Source organism: Aristolochia californica, unplaced genomic scaffold, assembly GCF_029961685.1.
Source record: "Aristolochia californica isolate CCGP_79_NKW_82.1479 unplaced genomic scaffold, dmAriCali1.0.hap1 SCAF_15, whole genome shotgun sequence".
Taxonomy (NCBI): domain Eukaryota; kingdom Viridiplantae; phylum Streptophyta; class Magnoliopsida; order Piperales; family Aristolochiaceae; genus Aristolochia; species Aristolochia californica.
Window position 1 is genome coordinate 3,212,441 of NW_027181826.1, and position 19,616 is coordinate 3,232,056.

Sequence of the window (19,616 nt, forward strand, 5' to 3'; positions counted from 1 at the left end):
CCCTTGTCTGCCTTCACTTTTCCCTGAGCGTCGTTCTCGTCTCGACGGAAAATCAGAATCGACGGAAAATCAGAACCAACATAGATACCAACATAGTGAAATAATTTCCCCCCTCCCTCTTTTTGCGGGAAGATGATTTTACACGTGCGATTTCGATCATACGATTTCACTTGTGCGAAATCATAAAGTGAAAAAAAAAAAAAAATCTTAAACTCTCTTTCCTCGTAACTTTTGAAGAAAATGAAAATACTCTTTAGTAAAAATAACTTTTTAGGGACTATTAGTGAATATATTTTGTAAATATTTTTTTAATTAAAAAATCTTATTCAAAATTATATAATTTTCTAAGTTATAATTTCCTGCCAAGATGGGCTAGAAAACTGTATAGAAAAATTTTGAATAAGTATTTGATAATTAATGTTGTAATACTTTTAGCATGAGGTAATTTTCATAGCAATTTTGTGTATGACATTTTATTTGATTAAAAAGATAAGTATATTAATATATTAGATTGATTATTAATTTTTATTTATTTCCTATAAGAGGTAATAAGAGGTCTATTTAATTTTTCTACGAAAATTTAAAAATATTTCTTGTGATTTTCTAATAAGTCACTAATAGTGATAGGATTTTATTTAAAGGTTTTTTTTTTGGAAATATGTATCATAGGAAAAACTAGAAAGTTTTTCTTAGAGTTTTTATTAGAATATAAATTTTCAACTAGGAGCACTAAGGAGGCCATTGTAAATTTATGGCCAAATTCAAAAATTACAAAATAAGGTAGACAACATTTGGAGTCAAAAAGATTAATTTTGGTGTGTTCTAATCCATTATTGAAATTCAATCCTGAACCTCCCCTATCATTTTTTTTTAAATGTATGTATAATTTTATATATAATTTATTTAACATATATTTTATATAGAGTATTAAATGTAGGCTAGAGCTCGAGCTCGAACTCGGTTAAAATTATTAGGCTCGAGTTCGATTACAATTTTAGGTTCAATCGAGTTCAAATTCAAAATATTTAAATCAAGCTCGACTTGAACAAGGTTTGGACTCAGCTGGATTCGATGTCACCCTTATGTCCAATTGTAAGTAGAGGTCGTTCCCAAATTTATGTAAAATATATGTATAATTTTATATACAATTTATTGAACATATATTTTTAAAAAAGTTTTAAATATATGGACTCGACTTGAGATCGATAACAATTTTAGCTTAGACTTGAGTTTGAGTTTAAAATATTTAAATCAAGGTCGACGGCTGATTGGCAACTTTGGCCAAGCTGGGCTCCATGCCACCCAGGTGTGTAATGTGGTAGCCTGGAGTTCACGCAACGTTGTCGAACGTGGACCAGTGCTTTCTCACCTTCACGTGGATCCTGTCGACAACCGCCTCTGACTAAAAAAATAATTCGCTTCTTGGACCCACCGTCAAGGCAATGGGCCTCTGGATTAATTTTAGGCAATAGGCAGCGCGTCATTTTTAAGAAAAACTGTTGAGGCTACGTGTCCAGATTTTCAATTTCGGTGGGTCATTTTCTCTTTGGCCCAAACAATGGAGGCCTGTGGGCCCATTTGATTCAATTTACACTTTTTTCTTAATAATATTAAAAATTACTTTTAAAAATAAATTCTAAATAATATTAGGTTGAAATGGGATAAAAGACGTTTCTGCTTCCGGTATTTTGTTGTCGTGGTTGGCTTCCTTGGTTTTTTCTCACAGGTTTGTCTCCGCTGCCTGTTCTTACTGTGCCAATCTTGTCGTGCTTTACTGCTGTGATCATCTTTCATCTCGTAGAGAAATAGACGCGCACCATTCCGTGGAGGTGTTCAAGTTTGGTCGCTTACATATATCAATTGTTGGTTTTAGTTGTCATCCCTCTTTTCAATGCAGTACCTGTGTTTTCTTTCGATGAAATAATATTTTCAACCGTAGCAGAATTTGATAAAGTTTAAATAACCGGCAGGCATTTGGAGAAACAGAGGGAACGTCTTATGGTGGCGTATAGGTCATTGTCGCATGAACTGCATATATTTCAGGTTGTTGTGTATCTTTTGTAGCGTTTTCTTGTGTTATTTGCATAACTAGTTGTGGTTATTTAATTCCGTTTATTATGTTCTCAAGGTGGAAGAAGAGATGCTCATGCGGAATTGTTACGAAGTAACATCTGCTGAAGGCCTAACTAAAAAGGTGGGTTGGTTGACATTTATCGAACTCAAAGACTTATTCAGGAAAAAAAATGAATGGATGAAACTTCTATGTATATTCTCAACATTTTCCGAAGGAAAAAACTTGTCTCTCTCATTGTTGTTGGATAATTAATAGATAATCAACCAATTATAGATTATTTTTCCTTTGCTGCAGTTGCTGAATAGTGGCAACATAAAGTGCTGTTTCAGTTTTAACCAGGAAATTTTTCCGGTTGCTTTCACATAAGAGCAGAGTGGAGGAAGAGGTTTTGTTTACTTACCTCAAGTTTGTTGGCATAGTTAGGATGGACAATCTTTTTTTTTTTTTTTCCTTTGATTGATGATGAGCAGATGTTTGTAGAGAATTACTGTGATACAGGTCAAGTGTCTCAAACTTATCCATTTTACTACAACTAAAAACTTGATTGCACTTAGAGAACGAACTTACATAATGGAATCTTCTCTGATATCCTTCATGAATTTTGGGATGTTTTCACATATCAATTAGGTGACGTCTTTTTCATTAATCATTGATGATGAAGATGCAATAGTGATGTTAAAAAATTAAGTAGACAAAGGACATAAAAACACTTAAACAATGATTTTATGGATTAAACAAGGAACAACAAGAAGGGAATCTAAGACTTGGGCTGTCTCATGGGGGATTTCTAAATAATGTTTCAACTTTGAGTCTCACTAGGCTTGGGGGTAAAGGTTAAACCCATCGTAATAGAAACACCAAAAGAAAGGAAGGAAATCTGCCAAAGTTTACTTCTTTGCGGTTCTGCTACTAGCTAGCATCTTATTTGAGGCATTAATATTTGGATTCTTTAAAATAGGCCTCAAGTCTCGAAGACCCGTCGTATTTGGGATTTAGAGTGTTCAAGTCGTTTCTTTGACTTCTAGTGGGTCAGACAAGTTCTATAGTATTATCATCCTTTTTTCTTAAAAAGGGCACTTTTTCATTTCAAAGTTTGAAGGTAAAAGAATACAATCAAAGAGGGGGGGTCTTACAAGAAGGGATTGGAGAGAAACTCTTTAGCTAAAGCATCAGCAAAACCATTTATTGATCTCTAAATATGAGCCCAAGTCCAAACATGATATAGGTTGAAGTCCTGAATTTCTAGGAAAGTATGCCAATGATGTCAAGGCGGCATCTTCTTCCCAGAACACCAGCTGATGATGCTGTTGGAAGATCCGTAAGCCATTGAGGACTGCAAAAAGGTCAGCGGTGGTTGAATTGGTATGACCAGCAGAACTAGTGGTAGTGAATTGAGTCTCTCCATTTGCATTCCTAAAGATGCCACCAAATCCAGATTGCCCACGGTGCTCAAATCCTCATAAGTTTATTGAAGCCAAACAAAGTAGTTTTCTGCCAATTTATTTTCTGCACTAAAGCACGTTCAAAAATGTTAAGAAGGGCCTTAATGTGAGTGACTTGCTCTAAGGTTACCGCACCGAATATGGTTGTATTATCCACAAATTGGATAATGTGATTAATCATTTCTTTAAAAAAAATTCAAAAGACAAGATAGAAATCTGGTCTTCTAATTTGTTTTATCCTTTTTTTGTGTCAAGACTAGTCACTCTCATCAATCTATTGATTTGATGAGCACATCCTTCTTTTTTGGAAGTATCAGTGTTGCATTGTTGTCTTCTTCCGTTTGAAGTACTATCTTGGTGTTTCACTAGTATTTTTTCTCCATTTATAATCTTTTATTTGTATCACTTCAGAGCAATGCCTATAGATCCACTACCTACAAAATACAGGAATGCGCCCAATATCCAGTATGAGTCAAGTCTTTTTATTCACCAAAGTGGAGATTTTTTTTCTCTAGCCTAACCTTAAGAAGTGAGTTTTAGTTATTTTAGTTTATTTAATTGTTGTTTAGTTTGATTATAATTAGGAATACTATTATGGGTATAACTAGTACTTGCGTTGTTTAATTTCATTATGATTCTATATATTTCCTCTATTATATATAGAGGCCTAGTGTACTCAAATTAAACAAGGCAATGAATTACTTCTCTTTTCAAAAAATTCAACAAGGAATATGACTGATGTCCCTAACTAGTGAATCTGACATGGATGGAGCCTTAGGTTCTTGTAAGATAATTACCCGAGCTTTCTTTTTCTCGATAACTTCCCTTATTGCAGCCCGTTTTCTTCCAGCTCTCTACTTTTATAATATGATCATTGGAAATGGCCTATTTACCTGTTTACTGGGGTCCTTAATACGAATGTACATGTGCTCAAATGGTGGAAACCAACTCTGTACCTAAAAATCCTTGTTTAGGGCTGCAGATGAAAAGACCAATATACTGAAGTTTTTTTTTTTTTTTTCTGAAAAGCATCAGAGGATTACATCTCAGTTAACTTATGTTGCTCATATACATCTTTTTATGAAAACAAGTACTCTTTAGACAATTATTGGTTCTGACCCTGAATAAACCATTTCTTAAGCTTATAGATTCCTTCTAGTTAGATGTGGAGTTAAATTTTTTTTACTTAGGTGTTCTTAAGTTTGTCTGCCATATTCATATTCCTTCCATGGGGCAGATTCAGATGTCCATGGGGAATGAGAAAGTTCTTCCTCAACACTGCCGCCTTGCCTCTATGATTATGTCAAACTTATTTGTTTTGTGCTTTGTCATTCTATAGAGAGCTTTGAAAGAAAACTTAACGTGCTTTTAAAGTTTTTCTGCAACCCACTCTAGATGTCCTCCCTTATGATTATGTCAAACTTTTAGAATCAATGAAAGCGAAATGAAACCTTTATACTGGTCCTTGTTGTTGTATATACTTAACTCACAATATCTTTCACTTGAACATCTTACAAAGTCCAAACGTCAAATTTAGTTGATCTTTTGATGTTAGATTGTGTTATATTTTGTGTTATAAAGTACCTGTGCAAATGCCATGTTATTAGTTTATTGTTTTCGAAAAAAAATTAATTATGTTCAAACGACCACTTCAACTCTTGAACCTTGTTATTGAGGGTGAACTTTTCTTTTGCAGGACATAGGTGCAAAAGATGACAAGACTCAAGAGCATTAGTTTGTCATGAAAGCAGGCTAAGGTAGAACACAGCTTGTTGCATGGCCTCACCATTTCATGGCAGAATGGCTCACAACTGTTATTCTTATTGAATTTGATTGTAGGTGATTGCTGGCATGATGATCTGACAGATATCTTCAATTTATAGTTGTTGCCACATGCACAATTTTACTGTGAGTTTCAAATGTAGATGCATGTATTTTTTATTTAAACAGATAATTGTCACCCATTACTATTGCGCATCTTCTGATTGTTCTAGCAAGTCCTCAACTCCTGTGTCAGCTACAGGCAAGTCACACGGTCTGTGGAGGTAACATAGTTGGCTAATTTTTAATAAGATTAGGTAGCATCGACAACTGCTCTCACTAGAAATTCATAGTAATGGATTCACCAAACACCAAATCAGATCAATTTTGAACATCTGGATAAGGTATACAGGATGATTGACAACAAACATTTCAATGATGGACCACTCTTCAGACCTACAAGATTCTTGTTATTACCTGAACCTTAAACTCCTTAATAAGCTTGTTATGAGTAGAAATGGGTCGGGTTTTATGGGGAACCCAACTTAATCCAACCTAAAAACATGGGATATGGGTTTTTAAGTTTCACCCCGCTGGTCAGAGATGGGATGGACGAAAATAACCCATGTGTGTTCACGGCAGGGACAGGTTTTACCGACCCCACCTCAACCATATCCCAACCTAGTTAATTTGCATATTTTTTTTTAATTATAGTTATATAAATATTTATAATTTTTTAGATATTTTTTAGAATTTTTAAATACTAAACAAAAGGTAAATTGGGCATGAGCCAAAGCGTGGGTGGGTCTGGGATACGAGGACAAGAGTGGTGACAGGGTTGCAGAGATGGAGGTTGGGTCGGGGTCAAGGTAGAAGTTGTAAGAACGGGTTATTGGGTTTTTTTTAGATTTTAGGGTCGTGGTTTGAGTCAAGTTTGGGTTTTCAAAAACCAACCTAGACTCTATTGGTTTCCACCCCTAAACAAAGCTACTAATTGATATGCTCACTACCAGAATCACAAACTCTTCGCCCTTGTCTTCAACATAATGAGTGGCAACTCACGGCCAAGTCTTCAATATTGACAATTGATTGCAGCCAATCAAATTAAGAATAGGTCTCGTATTCCCAATAGAGGTCCCAAACTCCTATATTCAATTGGTTCAACATTTCTAAAGCTTTTTCATTTCAAGGTTGTTAGATTCTATAGTTTTATGCTTAGAATAACTAGGGTTTGGGGGAAGAAGAAAGAGAAATAAGGAAAGGGAAAAAGAGAGTTTATGAGAGAAGGTTAGACATGTGAGGCAAGAAAGGAGATGGAGAAAGAGAGGAATTAAAGCACGATTTTTTGCCATCTCATGTCAGTCATGAGTGAAAAAAAAAAAACATAAAATCTATCATAATTACAATTCATGTCAGTCACTCACTTAATTACAATATTTGTCACTCATACTACTTCAACACTCCCTCAAGTACGAGAAAAAAACGTCAAATATCCTCAGCTTGGTACATATAGTTGAGAGAGCTTGCCGGAATAGATTTTGTGAAAATATCTACTAAATGGTTCTTGGAAGGAACATACCGCATAGATATAATACTTGCTTGCTATTTTTTTGGAACTAAATGACAATCAATTTCAATGTGTTTGATTTTTTCATGAAAAACTGGATTGATTGCAATATGAATGCCTACCTTGTTATCTACATAGATTTAGTTATCTGAAACCCAGGCTCAGTCATCATGGATTTTAGTCATAACAGCTCATTTATTGCATGAGCCAAGGCCTTGTATTCTTCTTTGGTGCTTAACCTAGCCACAACATTTTGTTTTTTACTTCTTTAGGTGACAAAATTACCTCCCACACTTGTACAATATTAGGAAGTTGATTTTTTGTTATCGAGAGAGTCAGCCCAATGTATATCTACAAAACTCTCGATATTAGTATATCCATGGCATTTATATAATAACCTTTGACCTAGATTTTTTCTTTAGATACCATAACACTCTCTCTATTGTTATCCAATGGAACTATTAGAGTTGATGCATATAAGATACGTCAGGTCTTGTGACAGTGAGATAAAATAATTTTCCAACCAAACGTTAATATTGTCCAACATCAACTATATCCCCATATTCAGCACATAATTTACTGTTCGGTTCCATTAGTGTATCAATGGGTTTAGTTCCTTTGAGACCAAATAATGTCATGATTGGATTCAAAACTTCTATATCCAAGAAATATTTGAGTCCTAGGTCTTTGGTTTGAAACTCAATGTTACCCTTCTTAATTGGAGATGAGGGACTTAATCGAAATAATTCCTTTCTGTTAAGTTGTGAAACCTAATGCTTTTGCTCTAATTTTCTCTTTAAATTGGGGGACACCGCTATTAGGGTTTGATGATCATAATCCGACGAGTGTCTCGAGTTGTAGAGGTTAGAGAGAAACACTTGTAAGTGTGTGATTTCACTTGTAAACTATTTTATTTTCATAGTGGATTACGGCAGCGGCGGAAGACAAGACATAGTCTCACCTTGAGGTGAACCTGTATAAATCTTGTTGTTTGTTTTCATGTTTGTTTTTCCTTTCTTTTGTGATTATTATTATTGTTCTTGTTAATTTAGAATTGGGGCGTTTAATTCTTAACAAGTGGTATCAAAGCTTTGGTTCGTGATTGAGAACAATGGCAAACAGAGAAGGATCAGCACTAGGCATCAACAAGTTTGATGGTATGGATTTTGCGTTCTGGAGGATGTAAATTGAAGATTATATGTACTGGAAAAAACTGCACGCACAACTTCTGGATATAAACCAAAAGGTATGAAAGATGATAAGTTGAATCTCCTCAATAGACAAGTGTTGGGAGTAGTCTGGTTAACACTGTCGAAGAACGTTGTTCACAACGTGGCATCAAAGAAAACCATAGCGGGGATGATGAAAATTCTGTCTTACATGTATGAGAAGCATTTCGCAACTAATAAGGTACATCTCATGAAAAAACTCTTTAACTTAAACATGACAGAAAATACATCAATTGTATCACACTTGAATGAGTTTAGCACGATTATCAATCAATTGGCATCCGTTCAAATCAAATTTGATGATGAGATTTGTGCTTTAATTATTTTAGCGTCTCTTCCAAATGGATCAATTGGCATCCGTTCAAATCAAATTTGATGATGAGATTTGTGCTTTAATTATTTTAGCGTCTCTTCCAAATGGGAGCCTATGAGAGCTGCGATTAGCAACTCTGTAGGCAACGGGAAGTTGATCTATAATGATGTTCGGGATACCATTCTCACGGAGGAAGTTCGTAGAAAAGACTCTGGAGAATCGTCGACATCTAATTCTACCCTAACAATACTAGGGGCAGGAATTTCGAGAGGAATTCCAACAAGGGCAATGGTAGAGGGAAGTCAAGGAATGGTAAAAGCAAATCCAATTTTGGAAGGAATGTGAAATGCTAAATTTGTGGCAAATCTGGTCACATAAAGAAGAACTGCAAAGCACTGAAGAAGGATAAAAAGAAAAATAATGCAACAAATACGGTGACAGAAGATGTACAAGATGTTTTACTCTTGTCGGTTGATAGCCATATTGACTCTTGGGTGTTAGATTCAGAAAGGAGTTTCTTTTCACACCACGGCACATCGTGAGATCATGGAGAATTATGTTGCTTGAGATCACGGGAAGGTGTATCTTGCTGATGGAGAACCTTTGGATATCGTCAATATTGGTAATCTAGGTTTGAGGATGTCAAACTGGTCAGTGTGGAAAATTCACAAGGTAAGACATGTACCAAAACTGATGCATAATCTAATCTCAGTAGGGCAGCTTAATGATGAAGTTCATAATGTGACTTTTAATGGTGTTACCAGGAAAATCACAAATGGATTCATGGTTGTTGCACAGGGAATTTAAATTGGAACTCTTTGCATCACTTCCTGTTGCAGAGACACGGTTGCAGTTGCTGATGCTGTTACTAATTCTGACTTGTGGTATTATAGGCTCGATCACATGAGTGAGAAGGGAATGAAAGTGCTTCATTCCAAAGGGAAGCTACCATGGTTAAAAATTGTAAACAACAGTTTGTATGAAGCTTGTATTTTAGGCAAGGAGAAAAGGATTAGTTTTTTTAAGGCCAGAAAGGAACAAAAGACATGAAAATTGGAGTTGGTTCACACTGATGTGTGGGGGCCTTCAGCTGTTACTTCCCTTGGTGGTTCTTACTACTATGTGACATTTATTGATGATACAAACAAAAAGGTATGGGTTTATTTTCTGAAAAATAAATTTGATGTTTTTGATACCTTCAAGAGATAGAGAGCAATGGTTGAGAATAAGACTGATTAGAAAGTGAAGTGTCTATAGTCAAATAATAGGGGAAAATACATATATGATGATTTCAAACGGTATTATACTGATAATGGAATCAAGAAGAAGAAGACCATTCCTAGAAAACCTCAACAGAATGGTGTAATTGAGAGGGTGAACAAAACTTTAAACGAGCGTGATAGGAGCATGAGATTACAAGTGGGATTGCCAAAGATGTTCTTGTCTAAGGCTATTAGCATTGTTGCCTATTTGATCAACAGAGATCCCTCAACACCATTAGATTGCAAAATACCAGAAGAGGTCTGGAGTGGCAAAGAGGTAAACTTTTCTTTCTTGAAAGTTTTTGGTTATGTTTCTTATATTCTTATTGATTTTTCTACTAGAAATAAACTTGATGCTAAATCTAAGATATGTTTCTTTATTGGCTATAGTGGTACCGAGTTTGGTTATCGCTTTTGGGATGACGAAAGTCGTAAGATTATCAGGAGCAAGGACATGATCTTCAATGAAGGTGTCTTGTATAAAGACAGGTTGGGAACAGAGTCTAAGAGCACAAGTGATGAAGCTAAGAAGTTTAAAGTGATTTAGTTGAGAGATCTTCCAGCTATTGAGATGGAGAATATTGCTCAAAAAGACCAGGAGAACATACCCCTAGAAGTAAATCAGAATATTCCCGTGACTGAACTCAAGAGATCTGCCATAACTAGCAAACCACCATAGAGGTACTCCCCTACACTTAATTATATTTTGTTGATTGATAGAGGTAAACCAGAGAGTTATGAAGAAGTCGTACAAGTTGATGAAACAACCAAGTGGGAGTTGACCATGCGGGATGAGATGGATTCATTGTTATCCAATCAAACATAGCAATTGACTGAGCAACCAAAAAGAAATAAGGTTTTGCATAATAGATGGGTGTACCGAATAAAAGACGAACATGATGGCAACAAGCGGTATAAGGCAAAATTGCCGGTAAAAGACATTCAACAAAAAGAAGGCATTGACTACACTGTGATTTTCTCTCCAATAGTGAAATTGATTACTATTAGAACAATGTTTGGACTAGTGGCAAATAAAGACTTGTACTTAGAGCAATTAGATGTAAAAACAACATTTCTTCATGGTGATTTGGAGGAAGAAATTTACATGATGCAGCCACAACGTCTCAAGTTGCAACCCGAGAGGTTAGAGAGAAACGCCTGTAATTGTGCTATTTTTCTTATAAACTATTTCATCTTCATAGTGGATTACTGCAGTGGCGGAAGACAAAGTGTAATCTCGGCTTGAGGTGAACCTGTATAAATCTTATTTTATTTTTTTCATGTTTGTTTTTTCTTTCTTCCGCAATTATTATTATTGTTTTCGTTAGTTTGAAATTAGGGCGTTTAATTCCTAACATTGTATTGTGACAGCCAAAGTATTATTCATTTAGTAAATAATTTTGTTTATCATGCCAGAACAAAGCACATACAGGTGTGTTCTCACTTCATCAGATCGGCTCTGGAGGATGGAGTCATAGCACTTGAAAAAATTCAAGGGAGTCGGAATTCGGCTGATATGTTGACAAAGACTATTACGATCGAGAAACCGAAGTTGTGTGCAACGTCAGTTGGACTTCTCACTAAGGATTGAAAAATTGTTGCCACTGCAGAGGAGATATTGATGATGAATTAGTCTCCAAGTGGGAGATTGTTCAGTTGTGGAGCCTAATGCGGTTGCCCTAGCTTTCTCTTTAAATTGGGGGACGCCGCTATTAGGGCTTGATGATATTAATCCAAGGAGTGTCTTAAGTTGCAACCCAAGAGGTTAGAGAGAAACATTTGTAAGTGTACGATTTCACTTGTAAATTATTTCATCTTCATAGTGGATTACTGCAGTGGCGGAAGACAAGGCATAGTCTCACCTTGAGGCAAACCTCTATAAATCTTGTTTTTTGTTTTTCCTTTCTTCCGCAATTATTATTATTGTTCTCTTTAATTTTGAATTAGGTCGTTTAATTCCTAACACTTTCTACATGTCCTGTCTTTCTCATCAAATATAGATGCACTTGAAGAATCTTCAATAAATTTAAACATGGTGGTGTGAGGAGATTTGAGGAACTTGTTGTGATGACAAAATGTTTTTGGATTACCAATGCAAGGGTGCCTACCATGAAGAGATCCGAGCCTCAAAAAATGGGAATAGGTGATGCTAACTCAAATTTCTACACTTATGTAAACTGCCCAAGTTGTAATTTATTACTTAAAATCAATTCATCATATTCTTGAGGGAGAGATCCATATGTGGCATGAGATGAATCAAGTCTTCGAGAAGAACAGCTTTTTAGACCGAAGATCCTACCCTGAGAGCATAGGCGTTATACTTACAACTTGCAAGATTAGGGACCTCTTATCACTACTTGTATCTTCTTCATTTCAAATAGTCATACCCTCTCTGCACTCATGTGGAACCAACACCCTTGCACTTGCTCACGCATCAGCTAAAGTATAAGAGGGAAGCGGAACATAACTGCAAATTAATCCTATTTAATGACTCTCACTCTTCCAGAAAAATATCAAAATTATTCTACCTTGAAAAATTATAATTTTTATTAAAATCAAAAGCAACCCTTCCCCTTCTCCCTTTTATTAAAACTGTGTTTGGAACACAGAAAGTGGAGAGAAAATAAAAGGAAGATAAAAGAAAGAGAAAGAGAAAATAAAAACAAAAAATAGGTTTTTTTTTTCTCTTGTTTGGATACCAATGAAAAATGAAAGAGAAAGTGGAAGAAAAATATAGTTTCTCTTGTTTAAACGCATGTGGAAAATAAAAAATAAAATAAAATATATTTTTTTAATTTTAAGTTGTGTTTGGAACACAGAAAGTGAAGAAAAAAGAAAAGAAAGAGAGAGAAAATGATTAAAATTTTATCTGAAGATTCTATTTCTTTTCTTTTCTCCCCAAATTCTATCATTTTGTGAAAATTTTTTTATTGATTTTCACTCATATTTTTGTTACGAATTAGTCGCCTTAATTTAATATTGACGAAAACAATAATAATCACAGAAGAAGAAAAGAAAACAAACATGAAGAATACAAGATTTATACAGGTTCACATCAAGGTGAGACTACGTCCTATCTTCTACAACTGTAACAATCCACTATGAAGATGAAATAGTTTACAAGAAAAATCACACACACTCGTGTTTTTCTCTAACTTCCCTCTCAACCGCAACTGATGAAATCTCCGAATTACCCTTAATAAAATAACAATCAATATATCGTAGACCTTTTAGGCGCGGAGCTCTTCACAACTTAGCAATTTTCTTTTCTTTCAATGATTCTTTACTACCAAATAACAAAAAATATATTTTTCTCCCATTTTCTTTTCTATGGGTTCTAAACAAGCCCTAGGTCTTCTACGAATTTCTTAGCAACCAACCTAAGCAAGAGTTTTGAGTACAGGCATTCCTATGTGAATATTTAATGGAATTCAAATTCAAATTCCAATTGGAGCTTTAGATGCTAGATTCTTCATTGCCTTAGGATTAGATCCACCATCTTATTTATTTAATTATTTATTATTTTTCCTTATAACTACACATGTAATTAAACTAGTTAAACTAAATATTATTATCATTGTATATTGGTGATTCCTCAATTAGTTAAGCCAAGTGCATAAAATCATACCTATTTAACATCTCCTACATTGATGGTTCATACAAGTAAATTAAGCCAAGTGTTGCAAGGCGTTACAAACACCAAATGTTGCTATCCAACTAACAACACTGCTCCACCAGCAAATGACAGCCACCACCTCTGCATTTAAGAATCCATTGGAGAAACCTGCAAAATCCTTCCAAGTAAATGAACTAGTAAAAGTAAAATAAGAAATAAATCACTTTTTAGTATTAGTGTGTGACAATGCGCTTATGTTAGTGCCCAAAATAGAAAATGTAACTGAAAAAAGAGAATGTATTACTCTTTATAATATGTTTAACTAATAATAAACCTAAACAAACATAGTTATTTTTGTAACTAGTAATTTAACATAATATTAAAATATATTAACATAATAAATAATTAAGTAGGGTGTTTTATTAATAAATTAAGATAGATCATAGTTTAATCTAAATTAATACAATAATTACAAGTCTAAATTAAATTATCAATTTAATTAATTATAAAATATAGAATTTTCAAACAAAAATGCTTAAATTTATATTATTTAGATACTTGAACAAATTCTTACTTTAACAATATCTTAATTATCACTCTTAAAATAGTAATTTAATATTATATTACCAGTAATGAATATAATAAATAAATAAATAATATAATTTATTAATAACATAAGTTAGATTTTAGTATAGTATAAATTAATAATATTAGTTTAATTAATTATAATAAATAAAAAATAAAAGAACTTTGATAGAGGGTATTTAGTTTAATACTTTTAAAGCAATGATAAAATAATTTATTTAAAATAATACTTAATAATTAACTAAAAGGGGGAAGAAGGTTCAAACAGCAAGAGGGGAAAGAAAGAGAAGTGTTGAGACGATGAACCGATAGGCAGAGAGAAACAAGAGAGATAAGGTTTGGGAAGCAAAGACAGTCGAGAGAGAGAGAGAGAGAGGATGCACTGGGTTTAAGATCGAAATTCACTTTCACTCATTTTATACTAAAGCGAGTAAAAGTAAATGAACTAGTTCATTCACTTTTACTTTCCATCGTATGTGTGCACTAACGCTTTTGGGTAAATGAGAGTGAAATCACTTTTACTTTCACTTTCCCTCCGGGTACACTAACAGGTTCAATTTTTCCATTTAGTTTATCTCCTTGGGTAAACATACCACTGTATTCAATAAAACCTAAAGAGGGGGGAAAGAAACTAACCCATGATTTGCCTAACTTCTGCATATCAGTATCTAGAAGTTCTTTGTGTCAACTGCATCACCTGCTACAAAATCAGAAACTCAATACAGCACCAAGATGCAGATACTGTAAACTAATGAACTAAACCTAAATCACCAGTGTGACTCCAGACTCCAGTGTAACTTTTAGAAGTTAAATATGGTGACCAAGCTGAAACTGCCTGCTCACCTCATGCAAGGTGAGACTGTTAAAATGTCAATAATTGCATCCATGGGTATCCATTCCTTTGAAATCTACAGGCTTCAGTTGGGTAAAGAATCCAATTACAGTTCTGAAGGAAAATTTAGTTCAAGTGCTGAAGGAAAAGAAAAAGTTACCATGTGATTCAACTACAGGAAACCATAAGAGCATCTATACACTTTTCCATAAAGCTGAAAGATCAATACAGCTATTTTCAGGACAGAAGCGGGGTCCTCTAGATTCCCTTTTGAGGATGGAAATAGTTTCGAATTAGATGATCATGTATAAAATAAAACAAAGTGGTTGCATATAATATCAATCAGAGTGGCGCAGCGGAAGCGTGGTGGGCCCATAACCCACAGGTCCCAGGATCGAAACCTGGCTCTGATATTTTTTTCAATTGATTTTTTAAACTTGTTTTTCGATTCTCTTACCTCAGAGAAGAGTGAAATGGCAATGGCGAAAACCTGCAAAAAGCAACAGCGGAATACCAACTGAGATTCAAGAGGCAAAACACGAAGAACCCGTGAATGATCCACATGAGGAAGAGAAATGAAAGAGAAACTAAAAGAACTGGAGCTTACTGGGATCTGAATTGATAATCATGGCGGTCCCTCCAAAGCTGCAACTCCCGCCATTTCTCTTGTTCTTCTGCCAATAGCTATTGAAAGCAAAAGAGGCATGAGCTACAACATTGTCAGGCGAATAGCATCTACCTCGAGGACTAATCTCTTCACAATCTGCTCCACCTTCCCCACATGCAAAATCCAATGCTTCCCGCAAATCGGCTGCTGGTACACTAGGCTTTGCCACACACCATAACCCCTGCTCTTCCGGTGCCTCTGGAGCTGGTCCTATGTTCACACAAGGCGGATATGTAAAATCGTCCATGGGCGGGTTTGCTGGAGCCACATCAACCGGTGGCACGACGTCAATCGGTGGAGCGTTGACAGATACCACAGGCGGAGCGACCATTTGGGAGGTTGGAACAACTGGGTTTTGCATGCCGATGGAGGAATGCAGGGGTGGGAAAGGGGTTTGCCGTGCTGGGTATGGCTCCACAACTTTGGCCATTGAAGCTGAGAGTTTCCTGATATTGGGTGTGGACGGAATGACGATGTTTACATGAGGAATCGTGGAGAACCCGAGCTTTTTAATGAAATCTTGATGAGTAGAGACCAAAACGTGAGCTTCATCAGCAGTGAAATGAGGCGGGGGCGTTATAGTATACGAGTTGTGGGATTTCTGGAGGAAACTTAAAAGAGGTTTCAGACGAAACGAGTCAGGGGACTTGAAGCAATCACCGGAGAAAGCAGCAGAGACTTTGATTTCTGAGTCTAGACCCCATCTCACAAGAGAATAATAGAGATTTTTCATTGCAGGCAACTCCATGGACCATTTCTTTTGAGGGACTTCGCTGCAGAGGAGAGAGTCTCCGACAATAATCGTAGAGATGTTTATTGACGGAAAGTGGATTAAGACATAGTTTCTAAGCCAGGATTCAGCAAGTAAGACACTAGAAGAGAGTTTCGGAAGCTCGGATTCTTTTACAAGGACTGCAAAAGGCCGGAATGACGAGTGCCCAGAGACTGGCTCGTGGAGAGGTAACAGTTCGATATCTCCTTCACCTGCATAGCCAAAAACCGAAAAACAAAAAAAGAAAAAAATCAATGCTTTAGCCTTTCATGAGAGCCAAAAACCAAAGACGTTACCGACAGGAAGCCCATAGCAAGTAATGGGAAGACGTGGATATTAAAACAGTCAAAAACAACAACGGTGGCTGGACATCGAGAGAGAAGGAAGACAAAAAGTGTGTTCTTTTCTTGTTTTTCCTCTTCCACTCGGGCGCTGGCGCCGAGAGGACATCAGTACTGCAACAAAAATGGAACAAGGGACGAGCAATACCGGCAAAAGAACAGCTATCTGAAGAGAAACAGAGGGATACGGAATGTTAAGAAGAACAAACAGAGAAAACCCAACACGGTTTTCTTTCGCTTACCAGAAACACTAAAAATCATCAGAGAGAAGAAGAGCGCCACCAGAGCTACCACTTTCTTCATCTTCGCTCTGCAACCGGAGAGCGGCTCAACCGGTTGAACAACACTGAGAAGTTGAGACCTTGCCTCTTATAGTTTCCTTTCTGTACTCTGTACCAGAGAAGCCAGGTGGTGAATAGTGTACAGGGGTAGAACGGGAAGAAGGGAAACATCCGGAGGGTATTTCCGGCATCGGGTACTGTACACAGTTCTCGAATAAAATGGAGGTAAAGTCGTGCTAAGTGCCTAGCAAACGGAGACCAGTCACCGGAGAGCAGAGCAAAGAGAAAAGGAGTTGAAGACAGCTTTTTGTACTCTTTCGTCTTGTATGGAGGCGAGCCTGGGGCTCTGCAACACCGTTCTCGTCGGCCAGTGGAAGTTTTTGTCGCAAGTTTTAATTGTCGCCATTTGTAAAACATCTGCATTCGGAATTTCGGATAGGAAGCGGGAAGGAAATGTTTTGAAAAAAAAAAAAGCAGATTAGGAGAGTGGCACCTTTATTTGATTTAATTTTAATGGTGGTTCTATATGATCAACCTAATGTCATCCATTGATTGAGTTTTGATCTCGATTTAAACCAAGGTCTTGATTTTGATGTTCACCAATGTTAACAAAATCTTTTTGCTTTGACAATCAGATTTTTAAATTTTGATTAGCGTTCAGATACTTCCAATGTGGATCGTTAATCAATGCGTATAATCTAGACCCTCGATTACAAAGAGAGAGAGAGTCTCACCTCACCTCACTTTTTGCCCTTCTTAGTGTTTGCAAAATGAAGAACTTTGGGGAACTACACATATGACCCCCCTCTCCTTGTCCGCTAGGTAGGGGTGGCATTGAACTGAGCCGGTTCGTGAGTAGCTCGAACTTGGCTTTGTTCCAGCTCGTTTTGGTTCAAATAAACCCCATCTTGAATTTGAGATTGGGTTTCTAACTCGTTTACTTAAACCCACGATGAGGAGTTAGGACTTAGGACCGAAGGAGGAAAGGCGAATGCCGAAACCTCTCCAATAAGGACTGAAGGAGGAAAAGAAAATACCAAACCCTCTCCATCTCCGGGAATTATAGGGGCCAAGTGGCCAAAGCCAGTGGAATGATCGTGAGTGCCTTCTCCAGTTACAAGTATTCTCCCTCCTCCTCCCTTGCTCTATCTCTTTTTCTTTCTTCCTGTAATCGCCTACTGGATCATCACCATTTGTTGTAAATTTCGTTGATAGTTGGCAAACAGACCATCCTCCATTGGAAACTGATAATGTCATCGTCGTATCTATTTCTTTGATTGTAAATGTTTTTATCCTAAGACATCCCTTTGCCTTGTAAGACCGAAAAATATTAAAGAACTCCATATTTATCTAACCTTCTCCTGTGCAACAACCGTTCCCTCTGCTCACTTTCATCCTTCTTAAAAATGCCCATCCTCTTCTCTCTCTCTCCAAATGGGTGCTTCAGATATCACATTTCTATGCTTTCAAAAATCAGAAATGACGCTCTCCTTTTGCAATCATTGTAAGAGTTCAGATTTTGCCTTGTGGGTTTGGAGGTTACTGTTTTGCATTTTTTTCGTTCCTTTGTTATGAAAAAAATGACGACAGCAAAGTAATCACGGTAACAACTGTACTGGACTTGTCCTTGTACACAATCTTCCCATTAAAAATCACATTCCTGTTTCTTATAATCTTTCGACCCTGATCATTCCAGAAATGATACCCAAATGCCTCGTCTCCATAGCCAATGAAATAACATTTCTTTGACTTAGCCTCAAGTTTACTACTTCCATCAGAATCAACAAGAACATAAGAACGACAACCAAAAAGTTTAAGGTGAGAAAATTTGACCTCTTTCTCGCTCCAGGCCACCTCAGGCAATCCACAATCCAACCAAACTGATGGGCCTCTGCTGATCAAGTAGACTGATCAACAAAAATGGTTATCTTGTTCTAAAATGTTCAATGCACTATTGATCAAGACTATTTAAAATTTTCACTGAGATATTTATTTTTTAGAGTAAAAGAGTGTTGAGTTGTCATCACCACTAACAAAGGCATTCTATTGGAATGCCTGGCCCATCAATTAGACCGACTGTAGTTGTTCATACAGTTCTAAGTTTGAAGGTTGGATGTATTAAACTGAGCAATGTAAATGTCAGATCTAACTTACATTTCATTTTTTTAGCGTCTAGGATATGTTGTTATTGTTTGGTATGGCTTGCATTATTGAAGAAGATGTTTTTTATTTGATTGGTGATACACTAGAATAAAAGTTGATCTTTTCCAATCGTTACTCATTTTTTTGCTCCCTGCTTACTTCATGATTGCCAAAGACCAATAATATTTACTTTTCTATGGGCAAATGAATATTGACATAGGATTGACGCAAGAAGTGATGCTTAATTATTTTTTTCATTTTTTGACCGGCTCCTTCAAATTTTGATTTGTGGTGGTGATTGGATTCGAGTTCTTTAAGGTGTCAAGAAAAATCAAAAAGGTGAATTACTTTTGAATAGTTATTTATTATGATAATTTTAGTAAGTTTTTTAGTTTTATGTATTAAATTTTTGTTTGATGATTACAGCCTAAGAAGAAGACTGTGGAGATAATGCTATCAGTTACTTGATTTTTCATCTTCTTCTCATATTGGTAATTTTAATATTTTTCACTACATTAATTAATCAGTAGTGGAAGAGTATTTTTCTATCAGACAATAATAAGTTTTATTCTTTTGTTTTTTGTCATAGTTGGAGATTTTATTCATGCAAATGAGGACCTGCCATATTGTTTTATAGCACGAAGAGAAAGAGCTATAGTTTATAAATTTATACTAGATTTATAGTTTTTGTTTGGGTGATGTATATTTGATATTGATATTTCATTAAAAAAT

General features: G+C 35.9%; 1 protein-coding gene, 1 long non-coding RNA gene and 1 other non-coding gene across 8 annotated transcripts; 2 read left to right on the forward strand and 1 right to left on the reverse strand.

Moving 5' to 3' along the window:
• Window positions 1-1,670: 1,670 nt before the first annotated feature.
• Window positions 1,671-5,484, forward strand: LOC137952349 (uncharacterized). Of its 4 annotated transcripts, XR_011112228.1 has the most exons (5): window positions 1,671-1,726; window positions 1,971-2,043; window positions 2,129-2,194; window positions 5,213-5,273; window positions 5,356-5,484. It is a non-coding gene; the product is annotated as an uncharacterized lncRNA (long non-coding RNA). The 4 variants fall into 4 exon arrangements; XR_011112227.1 differs by having other exon boundaries at window positions 5,213-5,484; XR_011112229.1 differs by lacking the exon at window positions 1,671-1,726 and adding an exon at window positions 1,735-1,862 and having other exon boundaries at window positions 5,213-5,484.
• A 7,753-nt stretch (window positions 5,485-13,237) lies between these two features.
• LOC137951920 (glucan endo-1,3-beta-glucosidase 1) lies at window positions 13,238-16,784 on the reverse strand. 3 transcript variants are annotated; one of them, XR_011112172.1, is made up of 5 exons: window positions 16,704-16,784; window positions 15,289-16,332; window positions 15,139-15,171; window positions 14,486-14,546; window positions 13,238-13,432 (listed from the first exon to the last, which is right to left on the reverse strand). XR_011112172.1 is itself a non-coding variant. In XM_068798906.1 (4 exons), the coding sequence occupies exons 1-3, from the start codon at window positions 16,762-16,764 to the stop codon at window positions 15,140-15,142; spliced, it is 1,137 nt and encodes a 378-aa protein (XP_068655007.1). In that variant the 5' UTR covers window positions 16,765-16,784; the 3' UTR covers window positions 14,718-14,819; window position 15,139. The 3 variants fall into 3 exon arrangements, 1 of the variants encoding a protein (XP_068655007.1); XR_011112173.1 differs by having other exon boundaries at window positions 14,486-14,549; XM_068798906.1 differs by lacking the exons at window positions 13,238-13,432; window positions 14,486-14,546 and adding an exon at window positions 14,718-14,819.
• Window positions 15,023-15,094, forward strand: TRNAM-CAU (transfer RNA methionine (anticodon CAU)). The gene has a single exon. It is a non-coding gene; the product is annotated as a tRNA-Met (tRNA).
• Window positions 16,785-19,616: the final 2,832 nt, after the last annotated feature.